Genomic DNA, 18,966 nt, shown 5'->3' on the forward strand with positions numbered 1-18,966 from the left:
TGAAAATCAAACAAAAAATCTGCGGCATCTGGAAATATGAAATACAGATCAAAAAATCTGGAAGAACCCCACAAGTCTGGCAGTATCTACAGACAGAAAATGAGTTAACATTTCAGGTCAAAGGCTTTCATTTTGATGAAGGTTCTTCAACAAGAAACATTGACACTTTTTCACTTTCCATAGATGCCGCCTGTCCTTCTGTGTGCTTTCTGTCTTTATGACTGTCCTGCTCTCCTCATACTCAGAACTTTTGCACTAAAGTCTTACCCTGGACAAGTCTCACATTGGTATTACATGACCACATCTAATAATCAGAAAACTTACTTGCATTCTTCCAGAAGACACAGGGAACTTACTCTGAAAGTTCACAGTATATCTCAGCACTTAACACTAACAACATTTATAAATAAATTGAACAACAAACATTTGTCTCAGTGTTTGGAAATTGATATTAATCTGAATATCATTTGAAATCAACTAAGAGCTATTGAGTCTTTTGGAAGAGAGGACAAAGATGGGAGTGCTGAATGACTGAAAAGTCACTACGTACATATTTAATTGCAGCAAGGTGCACACCCAAAATCATTGTAATGGAATAACAGAGGAGACTTTACTCAGGAGTGAATTAGTGTTATGGAAGTACAATGTTTTGATTGGATTTGAGTACAAGTTTCTGATCATATGCCACATATCATTTAGAGATTAGGAATACATCACAGATATCATACATTTTACATCGTCTGACAATGAGATCATTTTAAGATTAGGTAATGTTATTTTCATAATATCTAAATATTTTATGTCTCTTCCGCATACTGACTCCACGAAACTGTGTAGAAGTCATTGTGCTTAGCTGATGCTGTCCCCGGAGCTACTCAAAGGATCTACTTCAACATTATTGTCAGGGCTGACTTAAGGTTATTCGACCTGCCATCGAATGTGTGTCTATGTAACCCTGCCAGATTATTGAATCAGGGTTTATCTGTTACAAGAACTAATTAATTATATGTTGCTTAGTTTTATTTCTGGCCTGACGATCACAAAGCATGATAAATGGGACAGAACAATGTAGTGAAAGGGGGGAGGGCATACTGTGAATTCCTTGTAGGAGGTTAAAATGTTTTGGAAATGTGAAAGGATTATGAAGAGGATATTGAAATCTGGATTTGTGGTGGGTATTTGCTTGACCTTTCTCTCACTTGCCATAGTTTTGACATTGGTAATCTGGAGACTCCACATTCAAAAGTTAGGTATTTCATATCAATACAGGGAAATAGGATCTGAGGTCTTGTATGTCCCTTTCCTCCTGTTGCACCGTGGAGCCTGATATTCAGCAATCCCTCTGGGTTCCAAAGGATACTAAAATAGGTGAAGCTGTGAGACGGATTTCCAATCCACCATCACATGCATCATATTCCCATAAAAAGTCAAATTCCACTCCTAACGCTCAAATGGATTTAGCACCACTTTGTAAATGGATAGGCACGACTTGCAAAGGACGGAGAAAATCGGTCCTTGTTGGACATCTGTCAAAACAGCAAGGTTTTGAAAAAATTAACCGGTTTAACACAAGAAAATATCACAATATTTTCGGTATAGATGGAGTCTATTCAGATCATGCTTCCTGAAGGCTAATCTATTTTCACCCCATTTCCCTGCCCTTTCTCTGTCCCTTTAATATTTTTCTTCTTCAAGTATTTCTAAAGAAAATTGATTCTGTTCTGACAATGGACCAAGTTTTCTATGAGATGCTGGGTGCTGCAAAATCAGAAACATTTTTATGATTTCTCACAGAGCACGTTAGAGAAATCCTCTCCCAATTATGAAAGTGCTACTGAGGGAACTACCTGTTTAAAGAAAAGTTACCCTTTCCAGTTAAAAACACCATGCACATGCATGTACAAAGACACACACGTGTAAAGACCTGTACACATGCATAAATACTTGTTACTTATGTGGATAATGCATACAGATATGCACATATAAACTGATGAATATCCACAAACCACAATTTTGTCATTTATGTGCGCCTGCACAGCAATGTATACAAACACACATGATCACAGCCATTGAGAAACATTTGCACATGTGTACACACAAATGTGGGCACTGTGTGGACATGAATGCACTCACATATGCACAAATATAGATGGTATGCACTGGAAAATACACATGCATACAGGTCTGCCCTATTTTTGCAGGATTCTTGCTTAAGTAATTAGATTGTTTTAGATGTTCCTTTGCTGGCTAGTTTGATTAGAAATGCACAGACACACAATTTACATAGTTGTGTATGTGTTTATCTCTTCAACATTGGATCTCGCTTGGTCTTGGTCACATCATTGTCTCACTATCCACGTGCTTCTGGTTTTCATGCTCCTGGCAGATGAGCTGATAAGGTTTCTCATTCTCCTCAATGACTGAGTTTCCAACTTCTGTATCCTCCGTGTGCAGTTCATGCCTTGACAGATGCTCCACAATGCCTGCTCCCAATGAATCACCTAGCACATTGGTAGTAGTTCGAAGGCGATCCCTTAAAAAAAATGAAAATAATATGAATTCCATTAATTTCTGGGGAAAACCCAAGTATCTCTGGTGGATAGCAGCACTGATTGCATCTTTTGACTTTTTGTGCCTGAGCAGAGAGAAAGGATACTATTCACATGAGAATACACTACTAAGCCTAGTAACCTCATACAGTTAACATTCAAAAGACTTGTTACTGAGGGCATTAAAATAAATTCATAAGCTATGATATCAGTATCAAGGCCAGAATTTACTATTCATCACAATTTTGCCTCAGGAAGATGGTGGTGAGACTTGATCTGCTCCTGTCCTTGTGTTCAAGATGTTTTTAGGTAAAGAGTCCAGGGTGTTCTACCCACTGATGATGAAGGATTCCAAGTCAGAATGACTTGATGGGGACTTTGCAGCGTCCCATGTGCCTCTGCACTTGTCTCTCTAAGCAGTAGAACTTGTGGGTTTGGGATGTGCTAATAAATAATCCTTAGGAGGTTGCTGCAGGGGCTTTAACAGGAACAGTGCAGTGGTCTTGGAAGGAGTAAATATTTAGGGCGGTGAGCATGGATAGCTGTTTTGGCCTGAATGGGGTTGAGCTTTTTTGCTGCTGTATTTGGATTCATCTATGGTAAAGCATCTTATTGAATGGTATTCCTGAACTGTGCCTTGTCGATTACTGAAAAGTTTTGTGGTGTAAGAAGGTTATTCACTATAAGACGTTGGAAAAGATTTGTAGCTCGGGTTGAGGATGCTGTTGTTGAGTGGCTTGCCAAGCTGGCTTGTTAGCTTGCAGACGTTTCGTTACCCAGCTAGGCAACATCGTCAGTGCAACTTCGAATGACATGTTGGTGATCTACATTGTTTGTCTTTTATGTGTCTAGTGATTAGTCCGTTTGTGTGTGTGGGTATATATGCCATTTCTATTGGTTACCGATTATGTAATCTGCTATTAGTTCGTTAAAATTGCTTTGACTAACGGTCGACTAAGACAGCCTAGACAACAATTATCACCTAATCATATTTTAACACACCAATAGCGGATTACATAATCGGTACCCAATAGAAATGGCACACACACACAGAAACTAATCACAGAGCACATAAAAGACAAACAATGTAGATCACCAACATGTCATTCGAAGTTGCACTGATGATGTTGCCTAGCTGGGTAACGAACGTCTGCAAGCTAACAAGCCAGCTTGGCGAGCCACTCAACAACAACAAGGTTATTCATTTTCTGTGAAATATTCAGTCTCTGACTTGCCATTGTAGTCATTCTATTTATTTGCTAGTTCAGTTAGTTTTTTTCCAGGTAAATGGTGAGCACCAAAATGTTGAGGCTTAGTGACTGTAAAACCGTTGCATGTGAAGGGGATATGGTTAACATGGAAACATAGAAAACCTACATCACAATACAGGTCCTTCGGCCCACAAAGCTGTGCCAAAGATGTCCTTACCTTAGAAATTACCTAGGGTTACCCATAGCCCTCTAGTTTTTCTAAGCTCCATGTATCCATTCAGAAGTCTCTTAAAAAATCCTCTCGTTTCCGCCTCCACCACTGCCGCCGGCAGCCTATTCCACACACTCAGGGCTGAAATGGCTAGCACAAGAGGGCATAGTTTTAAGGTGCTTGGATGTAGGTACAGAGGAGATGTCAAGGGTAAGTTTTTTACGCAGAGAGTTAAACTCACTTCTGTTGGAGCTCATCATTGTCAAGCATTTGTGGGCATGAATGCTTCTTGTCTCTTTTTGTATAATGCCTAGATAAAATCTAGGTGATGCTGAAGGGTTGAAACAGACCTAAACATAATGCAATTATCAGGAAACATTTCTACTTCTGACTCAAGAGGGAAGGTCGTTGGTGAAGCGAACGAAGGTGGTCTTAGCATGTAATATGATGAGCTGAGAAATTTTACAAGGTTATGTACGGAATGAGAACGTCACTGGCAAAGCCACCATTTATTTCTCATCCCTAACTTGAGGAAGTGGTTATGAGTTTCCTTTTTGAACTACTGTAGTTCATCCTGCTGAAGGTATTCCCAACCATAACTGTGTAAGGAATTCCAAGATTTAGAGTCAATGACAGGAAGTGAATGGTGATCTATTTCTGACTCAGTACAATGCATGACTTAATGAGAACCTGCACCAGGTGGCAGTCCCTTCATGCAACCCTCGTTTGTGCTACATTAGTAACTCCATATGTCACAGCCTTAGCAGAAAAAAGATATTTATCACTAAAAAGATAGATGTTTTAGCTTTGAATGGGATGTTAATGAAAATATAATATTGTGAAACAGAAACTCAGTGGAGTGTACTTTCTTGGGAAACTTTGGGGGCAGAGGAGGGGAAGTATCTTTACTAGGGAAGATTGTCAAACATCTTTTGATTGCTGTGAACTTTTTCACCATCTCCAGTGCAGACGTAATGGCTTTCCTGCAGGGAAATTTCCTTCAGCAGGAAGCAAAACCCTCTTCTGCCACAGTCTCTAAGAGTCTCTGCAACTGTTGGTAACATAATGCTGTAACACTGCTGTAGTTCATTTATACTTATAAATGAACAATAAATTTACAGAGCATTGTTCTGATATTCAAACTCTAGTGCCAGAAAATTTGTTCTATAATCTGTTAGTGACTAGACTTTGATTACCAAAATATGGAAGTGCTATGAGACTATTTTCTGAGCAAAATCAAAGCAAGTACCATGTGGGCATCATTGAAATATTATCTTTCTTTAATGAGGTACCGAGAATTCAGCTGTCCACCAAAAATATTATACACTATATTTGTTGTTCCATCTGACCCATATAGAAATCTTCAGTTAATTTAACAGAACTTTCACCAGTATTAGAAAATTCTTGAGTTGTTTATTTAGCCCTTCACTAATTGTTTAGTAGTTTACAACACATTGGATCAAATACTTTAATGTTAAAAGGTAAGAACAATACTGAGCCTGCGTACAGGAACCAGTCCACTGCGATAATCAGGGTGATGTCCTCTGTGGGAAGTCCAACTGATGTCAAAACTATCACCATAGTGACAAGACCAGCCTGAGGTATTCCTGCTGCTCCAATGCTGGCTGCTGTTGCAGTGATGCTGTATTGTTAAAAAGAAAGCAGCAGCCGTCAACTCACTCAATTAAAACAAACATCACACAATTAAAATTACAACTTTTACCAGAAGTAGTATAGCAAATCATTCTGTGCCTTCAACAGATTTTGTTAATCAGCTAGGTCTTGGATACTCCGTACCTCAATTCCTTTTATCTGTTGTTGTTCTATTTCATTTGGTACCCCCATCTGACAAATGTTGATTATGTATCCCCCTGCCCCCCAGTACTGAAAATTTCAAGCAGTCCTCCATCTTCAATCTTCTGAGAGAGTCAGATCAATTTTCCACCACCCGTGAGAGTAAAAGAACCCAGGGAGTATTAAAGTAGTACTAATGGAGGGTCTCGGCCCAAAACGTTGACTGTACTCTTTTTCATTGATGCTGCTTGGCCTGCTGAGTTCCTCTAGCACTTCGTGTGTGCTGCTTGGGTTTCCAGCATCTGCAAATTTTTTCATGTTTGAGTATTATAGATGGTTGTAACTCCTGTGTCTGAGATCCATTATTGCAGGATTCCTAGTTTGGGGCTAGAACAACAGCACAATGTACTTCACTACTTGTGGTTACTGTGTCCTGAGAATTAGGTAAATGAAATGGCTTGTGTATTTATAGGTTCAAAAGAGGTAACCACACTGGAAAATCATAGAGGTGCTGTTCTTAAAGACTGAAAGACTTAGATGAAACAGAAGTACAGTATCACATAAAAACAGACATATAAAACCGAAGTAAAATCATAATAGAATGAAAATACTCAGCAGAAGTCCGACAGCATCTACAGAAGGAGAAACAGAGTTTAATGGTTTAGCTTGATTACTGTTCATTCCAATGAAGGCCTTTAACAGATATGATTGTTGATGAAATCTCACCCAATGACAATTCTAACCAAAATCAACAACAGAAATAATGATTACTGAAGCAGATCATTAAAGTATACATTCTCATGACTTTGGAAACGCTTATTGGTTTTTAGCAGATTTACTCACTTTGTATACTTAATAATAAAGAGAGAGACAATTAAGCAACTTGTACAAAATTATATTAACATGGAAACATAGAAAATAGGTGCAGGAGTAGGCCATTCAGCCCTTCGAGCCTGCACCGCCATCTATTATGATCATGGCTGATCATCCAACTCAGAACCCCGCCCCAGCCTTCCCACCATACCCCCTGATCCCCGTAGCCACAAGGGCCATATCTAACTCCCTCCTAAATATAGCCAATGTACTGGCCTCAACTGCTTCCTGTGGCAGAGAATTCCACAGATTCACCACTCTCGGAGTGAAGACGTTTTTCCTAATCTCGGTCCTAAAAGGCTTCCCCTTTATCCTCAAACTGTGACCCCTTGTTCTGGACTTCCCCAACATCGGGAACAATCTTCCTGCATCTAGCCTGTCCAATCCCTTTAGGATTTTATACGTTTCAATTAGATCCCCCCTCAATCTTCTAAATTCCAACGAGTACAAGTCCAGTTCATCCAGTCTTTCTTCATATGAAAGTCCTGCCATCCCAGGAATCAATCTGGTGAACCTTCTTTGTACTCCCCCCATGGCAAGGACGTCTTTCCTCAGATTAGGGGACCAAAACTGCACACAATACTCCAGGTGTGGTCTCACCAAGGCCTTGTACAACTGCAGTAGTACCTCCCTGCTCCTGTACTCAAATCCTCTCGCTATAAATGCCAGCATACCATTCGCCTTTTTCACCGCCTGCTGTACCTGCATGCCCACTTACAATGACTGGTGTATAATGACACCCAGGTCTCGTTGCACCTCCCCTTTTCCTAATCGGTCACCATTCAGATAATAATCTGTTTTCCTATTTTTGCTACCAAAGTGGATAACTTCACATTTATCCACATTAAATTGCATCTGCCATGAATTTGCCCACTCACCCAACCTATCCAAGTCACCCTGCATCCTCTTAGCATCCTTCTCACAGCTAACACTGCCACCCAGCTCCGTGTCATCCGCAAACTTGGAGATGCTGCATTTAATTCCCTCATCCAAGTCATTAATATATATATTACCCTAGAACTTCTATCTTCATTGCTGAAGAACCAAGATGAAAATTGGGCTTATTAGAGGATCACAGAAATAAGAAAAATGACATGGTCTACTGGAAGGTAAGTTGTGTGAATATTCCCTCAGCTATAACAGGACTGCTGTACAAATTCTTCAAATTCTTCAATAAGCTCATCTTAGAAATCAGCGCTGAAAACAGAAGGGTGAAGGATAACGGTGAAGTTAGAAACTTTCCATATGTCATGTCTTGCACAATAAAATGTATATTGTGTATATTAGCCTTATTCCATAGATGGGATACTAGTGATTGAGTGTGGAACTCTCATATCATTTACTCGTTTCTTTAGACTGTTGTCTATGCATTACCTGTTTTGAAACCCCAGATAATAATCGGAAAGGAGTTAAGCAGTAAAGGGGAATTACCTGTACACCAAGGCAGCACCATCACCCTTAAAAGAACCCACAAATCCTTAGCTCTCACTGCTGTGTTGAAACACAGCTTGTGTTGGCACTAGCTTTACAAGGAAAGGAATATATTGTTCAAAGGGAACTGGTGTTCTAGTGCATGAAACTCATGAACTAGCAAGTATAGCAATGCTGATAGAATGCTGGCCTTTATTGCAAATATATGGAATATAAAGGTGGAAACGTTTAATGCAATGTTACGGGGTGCAAGTGAAGTTACAGGGTGCACAGTTTTGGTCTCAATGTGAAAGGAAATACACACCTCCATTGGAAGCAGTGCAGAAAAAACACTCCCCTTCCATGGCTGAAGGAGTTGATGGAAGAAGGTAAGAGCAAGTTTGGTCTATGTTCATTTAAGTTTAAAAGAATGAGAGGTAATTTTAACGAAATGTACTAATTCTGAGTGAGATTGGTACAGTGGATGTTGAAAAATCCATAAGGTCCATGTCAAATAAAGACATTACAAGTAACAGAAAAGTATAAAATTGGGGTTGGTTGGAGTAAGTTGTTATTTTGGTGAACGTGTCAGAGAACACACAGTGTATGCACGAGGTGTGCAGACCAGCCCAGCAGAGATGGTGACCATCAACTACCTAAAGGTTGGTAGCTGGTTTGAATCTAAGAACTCTTGGTGCTATCCACTGGTGTATATGGCAGAAGACTACAGGGAGTGGGGCTTCTGAAAGATTTGTGAAGCTTTCTGGGGCTCTGACATGCTGTCAGACAAGGAGTAATGGTAGACTTTTCCTCTTGTAATGCAGCATATTTGGGAACAAGAACACAGCAGTAAAAATGATGAGGAGTGGGTGGAGGAGAGGAACACCCGGCTGGGGGTCTTATTTGCCTAGATTCTTCAAGAAATAACCTTACTCTGAACCTCTGCAAGCACCAACATGTGATACTTCTGTACTTTAATAAGGACACTGTCTCTGGGATACAACAACAGCGGCAACCATACTTTCAACCTCAGAGGATAAGTGCCATATTGCCAATGCCTGTAACAGTGACCACTTTCTTCAGCCAGAAATATTTGATGAGGTTTTTTATTAACACAGAGATTAGCTTTTCATGCTCTCGTTGCCAGAGAACAGCAGGCAAAGAAGACATGTGACTTTGCTAGGATTGCAGGCTTCACATAGTATAAGGCATTTCAACTACACGCGCAACTTCTGTTGCTGCCTCATATCATCTCTGCACTTTCTCACAATCAGAATGTCCAGTTGCTATGCCACTAAAGGCAGTGAATAATATAGGTTAATGTGCAGTGTCTTGGCAAAAGACACAACACCTTCATTCTGTGATGGTGCACTGAGCCACACAGACTAAAGGGTTGTTGTAGGGTAATGGTTGTTATTGCTGGTGGTAACTGATAATGGCTACATGTGCCTTCATACGAACTATATATTGGCTATGCTACTCCACAAAATGTGATGGAACAGGACATGGGTGTGTTGGATCAACACTTCCACTGTTTGTGAAACTCTGGAGAACATACCTGAACATGTGTCATTATGAGAGCACAACTCTTGTTAGCAGCTATTTGCTGACCAAATGAAGAGAAAAAGTATGAAGAAGAGAAAGAGGAAGAGAGGAGTCAGTGTAAACAGCTGTTAACTGCCTGGGTTGTGAAATATTAACCTGACTGCAATACCTTTCACTAATCTATGAGAGGATTTAATGCTGTACTGCTCCACAGTTGTATGAAATTGCATGACTGACCTTCTCTCTAACTAACCCTCAAGAGTATCTGCATGACATCAGCACCAAAAATACAAACCAACAGGCTAAAAACAAGCTTACAAAAGAAATCCTGCCATGCTGTGTATAGAAGTAAACAAGCTAGCCTTGTGCATATATTGCATGTCATTTTGCCTATCCTAATGTTCCTATGCAAGAACACAGTGGCTGGAGAATGGAGATAATAGAATAAACCCCAATGGCTCTCGGCTTGGAGTCCACTTTATGCCCCACATCACCTCAGCACAGGTAATGGTCATCTGGGCTGGAGGGCAGAGAGACACCAGTGGTGCCAGTGGGAGTGGTGAGAACAGGAGTTTGACTGCCGTCCATCTGAGAATCAATGGTATACAGCCATATCCATTCTCCTAAGGCAGTTCCTCATGGGAGGATTTTTTGGTGTACTGCTTGGCAGTCGTATGAAATTGCATGACAGCAATCTGAACTTCCTTTGAATCATTCAGAGACTGGGTTAACCACTGCCTGTGCAATCTTGTTATGGCCACAGGAACTGAAATTTCAATAATAAATACAAGAGATTCTGCAGAAACTGGTAATCTTGAGCAAAACATGCAAAATGCTGAAGGAACTCAGTAAGTCAGGTAGCTTCTATGGAGGGAAATAAGGAGTTGGCATTTCGGGCTGAGACCTTTCATCAGGGCCTTCAATATTTCAATAACAATGTATTCAATAAAGTACTTCTGTAATGACTTATGTTATCTCCTCATTGGGGATAAGGTATAGATGATATGGCACATAGATATCCCTTGCTACCTCTAGTTGTAGAGCACTTTAACTCAGAAGGAAGAAGGAAGTGTCTTAACAATTGTCAAACACACTCTGTGGCCACTTAATGTTCCTGTACCTAATAAAGTAGCTACTGAGTATATATTCATGGTCTTCTGCTGCTGTACTCCATCCACTTCAAGGTTTGACGTATTATGCGTTCAGAGATGCTCTTCTGTGCGCCACTGTTGTAACATTTGATTATTCGAGATACTATCACCTTCCTTTCAGCTTGAACTAGTCTGGCCATTCTGCTCTGACCTCTCTCATTAACAAGGCATTTTCCCTGTAGAATTGCCACTCACTGGATGTTTTTGTTTTTTGCCATATTCTCTGTAAGCTCTAGAGACTGTTGTGTCTGAAAATCCCAGGACATCAGCAGTTTCTGAAATACTCAAACCACCCCATCTGGCACCACATTAGACCACATTTCTTTCCCATCCTGATGTTTAGTCAGAACAACAACTGAATCTTTTGATCATGTTCGTATACTTTTATGCATTGAGTTCTGCCACATGATTAGATATTTGCATTAAGAAACAGGTGTACAGGTGTACTTAATAAAGTGGACACTGGGTATAACTTGTTTGATTGATAATTAGTGTCATTTATGAACAGCTGTTGGTGTGTGTGTGCAGGTTGTGAGCCATGAGTACAAAGCTTGCAGCTGTACTAAGTGTGTGAGGGTCAGGTGAATCATTCAGTTGTTAGGCATGAGTCCTAAATGACTTAGATTAGTGGGAGGTGACTCAAGGTGATAAGAAGCATTGAGCTATATCTGAGCCTTGTGGTAAATTTCCTCAGACGTAGAATTTGAAGATACATTCACCGACCTTGAATGCATGTTGTTGCATCACTGCATCCAGATTGTTGCAACTTGATTCCTGGCATTGACCACCAGACTCCCACTGTTTTCTCATAACTTTAACCTTAAATTTAACCAATGAGGATAAGTATACTGGGAGCAGAACCAGAGTTATTTAAAAATGAGGTACCAATGTGGTAAAGTTGCAATAGTAGACCTCATGCATGTTAAATTGCAAATGTTGCATGCAATAGACAGCGCTATTTCATGATACATGGCCAACATTCTGCATTAGATCACACCTTTGCAGTCCTACCACATTTGGTTGTGAATAGTTGTTCACAATTAATTAGAGGTGGAAGCTCCAAGATCATCTCCATCCTCAGTAAGATCAGAGCCTAACATAGAGGGTAACAATGAGGCTGAACAATTGGCATATTCAGTGAGAAATGCTGAATGAATGGCCCATGTCAATTTCCTTCTAAGATTCCTACCAACATAGAATATAAAACAGTACAGCAAAGTACAGGCCCTTCAGCCCATGATGTTGTGGTGTCCTCTAACCTACTGCAAGATCGATCTAACCATTTCCTCCCACATAGCCTTCTATTTTTCTCTCATCCATGTGCAAGAAAACAGAAGCAAGTCTTCAGGTAATTTGATTCACTTCCTCAAATTAAGAAATTGGCCAACAGCATTGGATATAGCAAAGGTTATTGGAATTGAGAAGACTTTGGCTCTGGTCCTGAAGACTAGTGCTCCTGAACTCGTCATACCTCTAGCCAAACTGTTCCAGTACAGTTAAGATGAAGGCACTAACCCGACAAATTGGACAATTGCCCAGATATGTTGTGACCATAAACAGTGACAAATCTAATCGGACTAATTGCCACTACAGTATGTTCTCTTAATAATTAACCAAGAGACAATGCTCAGTTCATGTTTCATGAATGGTTTGAAGTTTGTAAAATGTGTGCAGGATAGTTTTTTGAAGCAATATGTAGAGGTACCAACTAGAGAAGGGGCAGTGTTGGATCTCCTGCTAGGGAATGAGACGGGGCAGGTGACGGGTTATTTGTTGGGGAGCACTTCGGGTCCAGTGATCACAATACAATCAGTTTCAGTGTAATTATGGAGAAGGATAGGACTGGGCCCAGGGTTGAGATTTTTGACTGGAGAAAGGCTAACTTTGAGGAGATGCGAAAGGATTTAGAAGGAGTGGATTGGGAAAATTTGTTTTATGGGAAGGATGTAACAGAGAAATGGAGGTCATTTAAAGGTGAAATTTTGAGGATTCAGAATCTTTATGTTCCTGTTAGGTTGAAAGGAAAGGTTAAAAGTTTGAGAGAGCCATGGTTTTCAAGAGATATTAGAAACTTGGTTCAGAAAAAAAGAGAGATTTTCAATAAATATAGGCAGCTTGGAGTTACTGTAATAAGGTACTTGAGGAATATAAAGAATGTAAAAAGAATCTTAAGAAAGAAATTAGAAAAGCTAAAAGAAGATACGAGGCTGCTTTGGCAAGTAAGGTAAAAACAAATCCAAAGGGTTTCTACAGTTATGTCGGTGCCAAAAGGATACTGAGGGATAAAATTGGTCCCTTGGAGAACCAGAGTGGATGGCTATGTGCGGAGCCAAAAGAGATGGGGGAGATTTTAAATTATATTATAATATTATATTATATCCACATCCACCACCGCTGCCAGCAGTGCATACCATGCACACACCATTCTGTGTGAAAAACTTACCCCTGACATCCCCTTAGTATCTATTTCCAAGCACCTTAAAACTATGCACCCTCGTGTGAGCCATTTCAGCCCTGGGAAAAAGCCTCCGGCTATCCACACGATCAATGCCCCTCATCATCTTATGCACCTCTATCAGGTCACCTCTCATCCTCCTTTGTTTCAAGGAGAAAAGGCCAAGTTCACTCAACCTATTCTCATAAGGTACGCCTTCCAATCCAGGCAATATCCTTGTAAGTATCCTCATCACTCTTTCTATAGTATCCACATCCTTCCTGTAGTGAGGTGACCAGAACTGAACACAGTACTCCAAGTGGGGTCTGACCAAGGTCTTATATAGCTGTAACATTACCTCACGGCTCTTGAACTCAATCCCACAGTTGATGAATGTCAACACACCATATGCCTTCTTACCAACACTGTCAACCTGTGCAGCAGCTTTGACTGTCCTATGGGCTTGCATCCCAAGATCGCTCAGATCCTCCACACTGCCAAGAGTCTTACCATTAATATTATGTTCCGTCTTCAAATTTGACTTGTCTAAATGAACCACTTCATACTTATCTGGGTTGAAGTCCATCTGCCACTTCTCAGCCCAGTTCTGCATCCTATCGATGTCCCACTGTAACCTCTGATAACCCTCCAAACTATCCACAACACCCCAACCTTTGTGTCGTCAGCAAACTTATTAACCCACCCTCCTGGTGGTGCGATGCAGCTCGCAGTGGCCACTCCAATGGTGGTATCTGTTATCTGTCAAGTAGGGTGCCGTGCACAATCCTGATTTGATGGAGATGGACGTGAGAGCACGGAGGAACGTCTGGTGAAACTTTTGAAATGCTGCTTCACTGCTGCTGCTACTGTGTGGTCCAGAATCTCCGGAGGAGGAGGCCCCGAGTCCTCAGCTTTGCTTGTTGCTCGGCGGCCGGGGTAGGGTCGAAGCGCTCGGCAGAGGATGATGCTCGGAGAGGCTGTGTCAGAGGGGCTGGTCGATGGCTTGAAGTTTTCGGATGGACTCAGAATATGCTGCGGTCGGGTGCTTCCAATGGTGCTGTATCAGCGAGTTGGTCGCGCTTGGAGGTTCATGGCAGGGAGAGTCCCTCCCTTCTGCCGCCTGTGTGTGGGATGATGAGTCTATAGTCATAGTCATAGTCATACTTTATTGATCCTGGGGGAAATTGGTTTTCATTACAGTTGCACCATAAATAATAAACAGTAATAAAACCATAAATAGTTAAATAGTAATATGTAAATTATGCCAGGAAATAAGTCCAGGACCAGCCTATTGGCTCAGGGTGTCTGACCCTCCAAGGGAGGAGTTGTAAAGTTTGATGGCCACAGGCAGGAATGACTTCCTATGACGCTCTGTGTTGCATCTCGGTGGAATGAGTCTCTGGCTGTATGTACTCCTGTGCCCACCCAGTACATTATGTAGTGGATGGGAGACATTGTCCAAGATGGCATGCAACTTGGACAGCATCCTCTTTTCAGACACCACCGTCAGAGAGTCCAGTTCCATTCCCACAACATCACTGGCCTTACGAATGAGTTTGTTGATTCTGTTGGTGTCTGCTGCCTTCAGCCTGCTGCCCCAGCACACAACAGCAAACATGATAGCACTGGCCACAACAGACTCGTAGAACATCCTCAGCATCATCCGGCAGATGTTAAAGGACCTCAGTCTCCTCAGGAAATAGAGGCGGCTCTGACCCTTCTTGTAGACAGCCTCAGTGTTCTTTGACCAGTCCAGTTTATTGTCAATTCGTATCCCCAGGTATTTGTAATCCTCCACCATGTCCACACTGACCCCCTGGATGGAAACAGGGGTCACCGGTACCTTAGCTCTCCTCAGGTTGACCACCAGCTCCTTAGTCTTTTTCACATTAAGCTGTAGATAATTCTGCTTACACCATGTGAAAAAGTTTTCTACCGTAGCCCTGTACTCAGCTTCATCTCCCTTGCTGATACATCCAACTATGGCAGAGTCATCAGAAAACTTCTGAAGTTGACAAGACTCTGTGCAGTAGTTGAAGTCCGAGGTGTAAATGGTGAAGAGAAAGGGAGACAAGACAGTCCCCTGTGGAGCCCCAGTGCTGCTGATCACTCTGTCGGACACATAGTGTTGCAAGCACACGTACTGTGGTCTGCCAGTCAGGTAATCAAGAATTCATGATACCAGAGAAGCATCCACCTGCATCGCTGTCAGCTTCTCCCCCAGCAGAGCAGGGCGGATGGTGTTGAACGCACTGGAGAAGTCAAAAAACATGACCCTCACAGTGCTCGCTGGCTTGTTCAGGTGGGCGTAGACACGGTTCAGCAGGTAGACGATGGCATCCTCAACTCCTAGTCGGGGCTGGTAGGCGAACTGGAGGGGATCTAAGTGTGGCCTGACCATAGGCTGGAGCAGATCCAGAACAAGTCTCTCCAGCGTCTTCATTCAATGCCACCAGTCTGTAGTCATTGAGGCCACTGGGGCGCGGCGTCTTCGGCATAGGGACGAGGCACGACGTCTTCCACAGCACAGGAACTCTCCGGAGCCTCAGGCTCAGGTTGAATACATGGCGAAGTACTCCACATAGCTGAGGGGCACAGGCTTTGAGCACAATGGTACTGACACCATCCGGTCCTGACTTTGAGACTTTTTTTTACCGTGCCCATAGTCTGCTCTTTATCAAATTATGGTATTGCTTTGCACTGTTGTAACTATATGTTATAATTATGTAGTTTTGTCAGCTTTAATCTTGGTTTGTCCTGTGCTTTTCTTGTGATATCATTCTGGAGGAACGTTGTATCATTTTTTGAATGCATGCATTTCTAAATGACAATAAACGGAAACCGAACTGAACTGAACTAATTCTTCATCCAGGTCATTTATAAAAATCACAAAGAGGAGGGGTCCCAGAAGAAGATCCCTGTGGAACACCACTGGTCACCAACCTCCATGCAGAATACGAACCATATTGAATTGAACTCCCAAAATGCATCATGTCACACTTGTCCAGATTAAACTCCATCTGCCAATTCCCTGCCCAACTGACTATATCCTGCTGTATCCTTTGACAACATTCTTCCCAATCCACAATTTCCATGTGGTCTGTTACCAATCTGACCACTCAATTTTCATCCAAGTCATTTACAAATAACATGGGTCTCAGCATTGATCCTTGCTGAACACCACTGATCACAAACCCCTAGTCAGAAAAAGCACCCCTCTGCCACTACTACCTAGTTCCATGACCAAGACAATTTTATATCCAATTTACCAACTCACTAAGGATCCAGTGTGACTGAATCCACTGAACCAGCCTAACAGGGGTTGCTTACAGGTTCCCCTGAGATCACATGCTATCCTGATTTAGAAGTAAATATTGGTGTACTTTCATTGTTGCTTTGTCTAAGTCCTTAAATTCCCTACCAAACAGCATTCTGAGATTATTTTCAACAGAAGGATTATAGTGGGGTTCAATAGACTTTGCAACAGTATGTAGAAATAGGCAATAAATGCCAGCCTTGCCCGTGACACCCACATTCCTAAAAATGAATAAGATGTTGGCATAACTGTGAACTTTTAATAAACAGCAGTGAAAACCTGATCGTCAGGGTAAGGGTCACTGAAAGTGACACAGAAAGTCAACATTGGATAATATAAAAATGAATGATATATAGAAATAAAAACAATACTGAGTAAATCCTCCAGACTGGAGCAAGAACAGTTATCAATACAACAGTGGAGGTAGTAGGGGAGTGGGCCTGAGTCAGTCTGGAGCAGACAGCCCACAAGCTGCCAACGTAGCTGAGTCCATGCAATTTTCCATGGCAAAGTACTTCATGCAGAGAGAGTAAAGTTGAGGAATGTTGCCTCACATAAGAAAGATCATCCAAGAAAGACCCAATGGCAGATAAGAACTGGTTCACTGGTCAAGGATGAAGCAGAGTTCGCGGTAAGAGGTGGAGAAGGTACAACAGAACTGGTGAAGGTAAAGCAGAATAACCCGGAGACCTAAGATATATGCAGCACTCTCAGTAATCTACACTATTTAGAATGATTTGGTTTCTACACAAAGCCTAGAATTGCTTGAGATGTGCTTGATAAAACATGTCCACGTATGTTAACTTCACACAAACATCCTTATTTCATCTATGTGGTTCAAACATCACTGAATTTCCTTGTCAGTTCTTTTGCACTTGTCTTCATTCTTCATCAAATGATACATTAGATACGAAGAAATTTCCTCTCTGTTGGTGCTGAACAATGTGGCAAGTTTAATTTTTCTTAATTACAAGCAGTACAAGGAGTATTATAGAAGAATGAATGAAACATTCAATGTAAAGATTAGCAAATCAAATTCTTTTCTCATACTCTACCTGATGGTGATGATTTGTCCAAAGTTTAGATCATAGTTGTTGACCTGTGCAATGAAGATTGCGGCCAAGGCCTCATAGAGTGCTGTGCCATCCATGTTAATAGTGGCTCCAACAGGTAGGACGAAGCGAGTGACACGTTTGTCCACACCATTATTTTCTTCTAGACATTTGAAGGTGATTGGGAGAGTTGCTGAGCTGCAACAATAAATAGACTAAAGTTATTTCATGCACTAGCAAGAGATATAGAGGAAAACAGAAATTATGGTAAGAGGATAGAGAGATGGAATAAGAGAAAATGAGTAGGAAGCAATGGTTGTCCTGCTGATACAATATCAACTGGCCAAGATAATAGTAACATCATGGCAACAGGATAGCCTGCCTTACCTGGATGAAGTACCAAGGGCAGTAATCAATGCCTGCAATATTCCACCAATAAAAATCCAGGGGTTCTTGCGTGTGACTATAAAATAAAGAAGTGGCAGGACAACAAGTGCATGGATTAGCAGTCCGATTATAACCGTCACAGTGTACATTCCCAGTTGTCCGCCCATCACACTTAGATCTTTCATCTCAATGATTTTGCCTGCTATCAAGAAGAGGATGCCTATAGGTGCATACCTGAAATAGAAAACACACTTGCTTCAGTTTTGTAATACAAATTTTTAATAGTTTATCATGTAAAGTAGTCATAATTTTCATGTGTATTTCCCAAATAATAAGAGTATGTTTTCAACCCCATTACTGTTCCTGCTTTGGCAAACAGAACATTAGGAAGGGACCCCAACTGAATCACATGAAAATCCATTTGAGTTAAGCAATATTATGCAAATCAGGATATAATGGAGACTGGGCACAGCATGCTCTACGTATGCCTCATTGTGTAAAAGATGCCAATGCAAAGCAAAAAGCAGCATGAAGGAAATTCTATTTGCAATATTCCTATATATATGATTAGTCTTTCAATAACTTCAGCATTCTACAGTTTTCTTCTCTGTTGTCAACCTTATGATCAATTACTGTGTTATTAGTAGACTTCATACTGCTCACTTTTGAACTTGGTTCACTAATACATGATACAAAAATCACTTTGAGCCCTGTACAGAGATGAGGAGGAATTTCTTTAGCCAGTGGGTGGTTAATTGCCACAGATAGCTGTGGAGGCCAAATTATTGGGCATATTTATAGCAGAAGTTTGTAAGTTTTTCATTAGTAAGGGCATCAAAGGTTATGGGGTGAAGGTAGGAGAAAGGGGTTGAGAGGGATAATAAATCAGCCATGATGGAATGGTGGAGAAGACTTGATTAGCTGAATGGCCTAATTCTGCTCCTATGCCTTATGGTCTTAAGAAACTCCATGTCAATCATCATGTGGTCAGCAAAATATCTAGTAACTATTTACTAAACAGAGAAGTGATTTT

The 18,966-nt window shown here is 41.2% G+C and overlaps 1 protein-coding gene across 12 annotated transcripts in view; it reads right to left on the bottom strand.

Moving 5' to 3' along the window:
* Positions 1-430: 430 nt before the first annotated feature.
* slc1a6 (solute carrier family 1 member 6) overlaps positions 431-18,966 on the bottom strand; it is a 173,740-nt gene continuing 155,204 nt past the window's right edge. For 11 of the 12 annotated variants that reach the window (XM_072244204.1, XM_072244199.1, XM_072244202.1 and 8 more), the window contains 4 exons: positions 17,934-18,167; positions 17,550-17,744; positions 5,479-5,613; positions 431-2,533 (listed from right to left, as the gene is read on the bottom strand). In XM_072244204.1, coding sequence (XP_072100305.1) covers positions 2,335-2,533; positions 5,479-5,613; positions 17,550-17,744; positions 17,934-18,167 — 763 coding nt within the window. In that variant the 3' untranslated portion in view covers positions 431-2,334. The remainder of the gene's footprint in view (positions 2,534-5,478; positions 5,614-17,549; positions 17,745-17,933; positions 18,168-18,966) is intronic. The other variant, XM_072244210.1, reaches the window with a different exon arrangement.

This window comes from Mobula birostris, chromosome 26, assembly GCF_030028105.1.
Source record: "Mobula birostris isolate sMobBir1 chromosome 26, sMobBir1.hap1, whole genome shotgun sequence".
Taxonomy (NCBI): Eukaryota; Metazoa; Chordata; class Chondrichthyes; order Myliobatiformes; family Myliobatidae; genus Mobula; species Mobula birostris.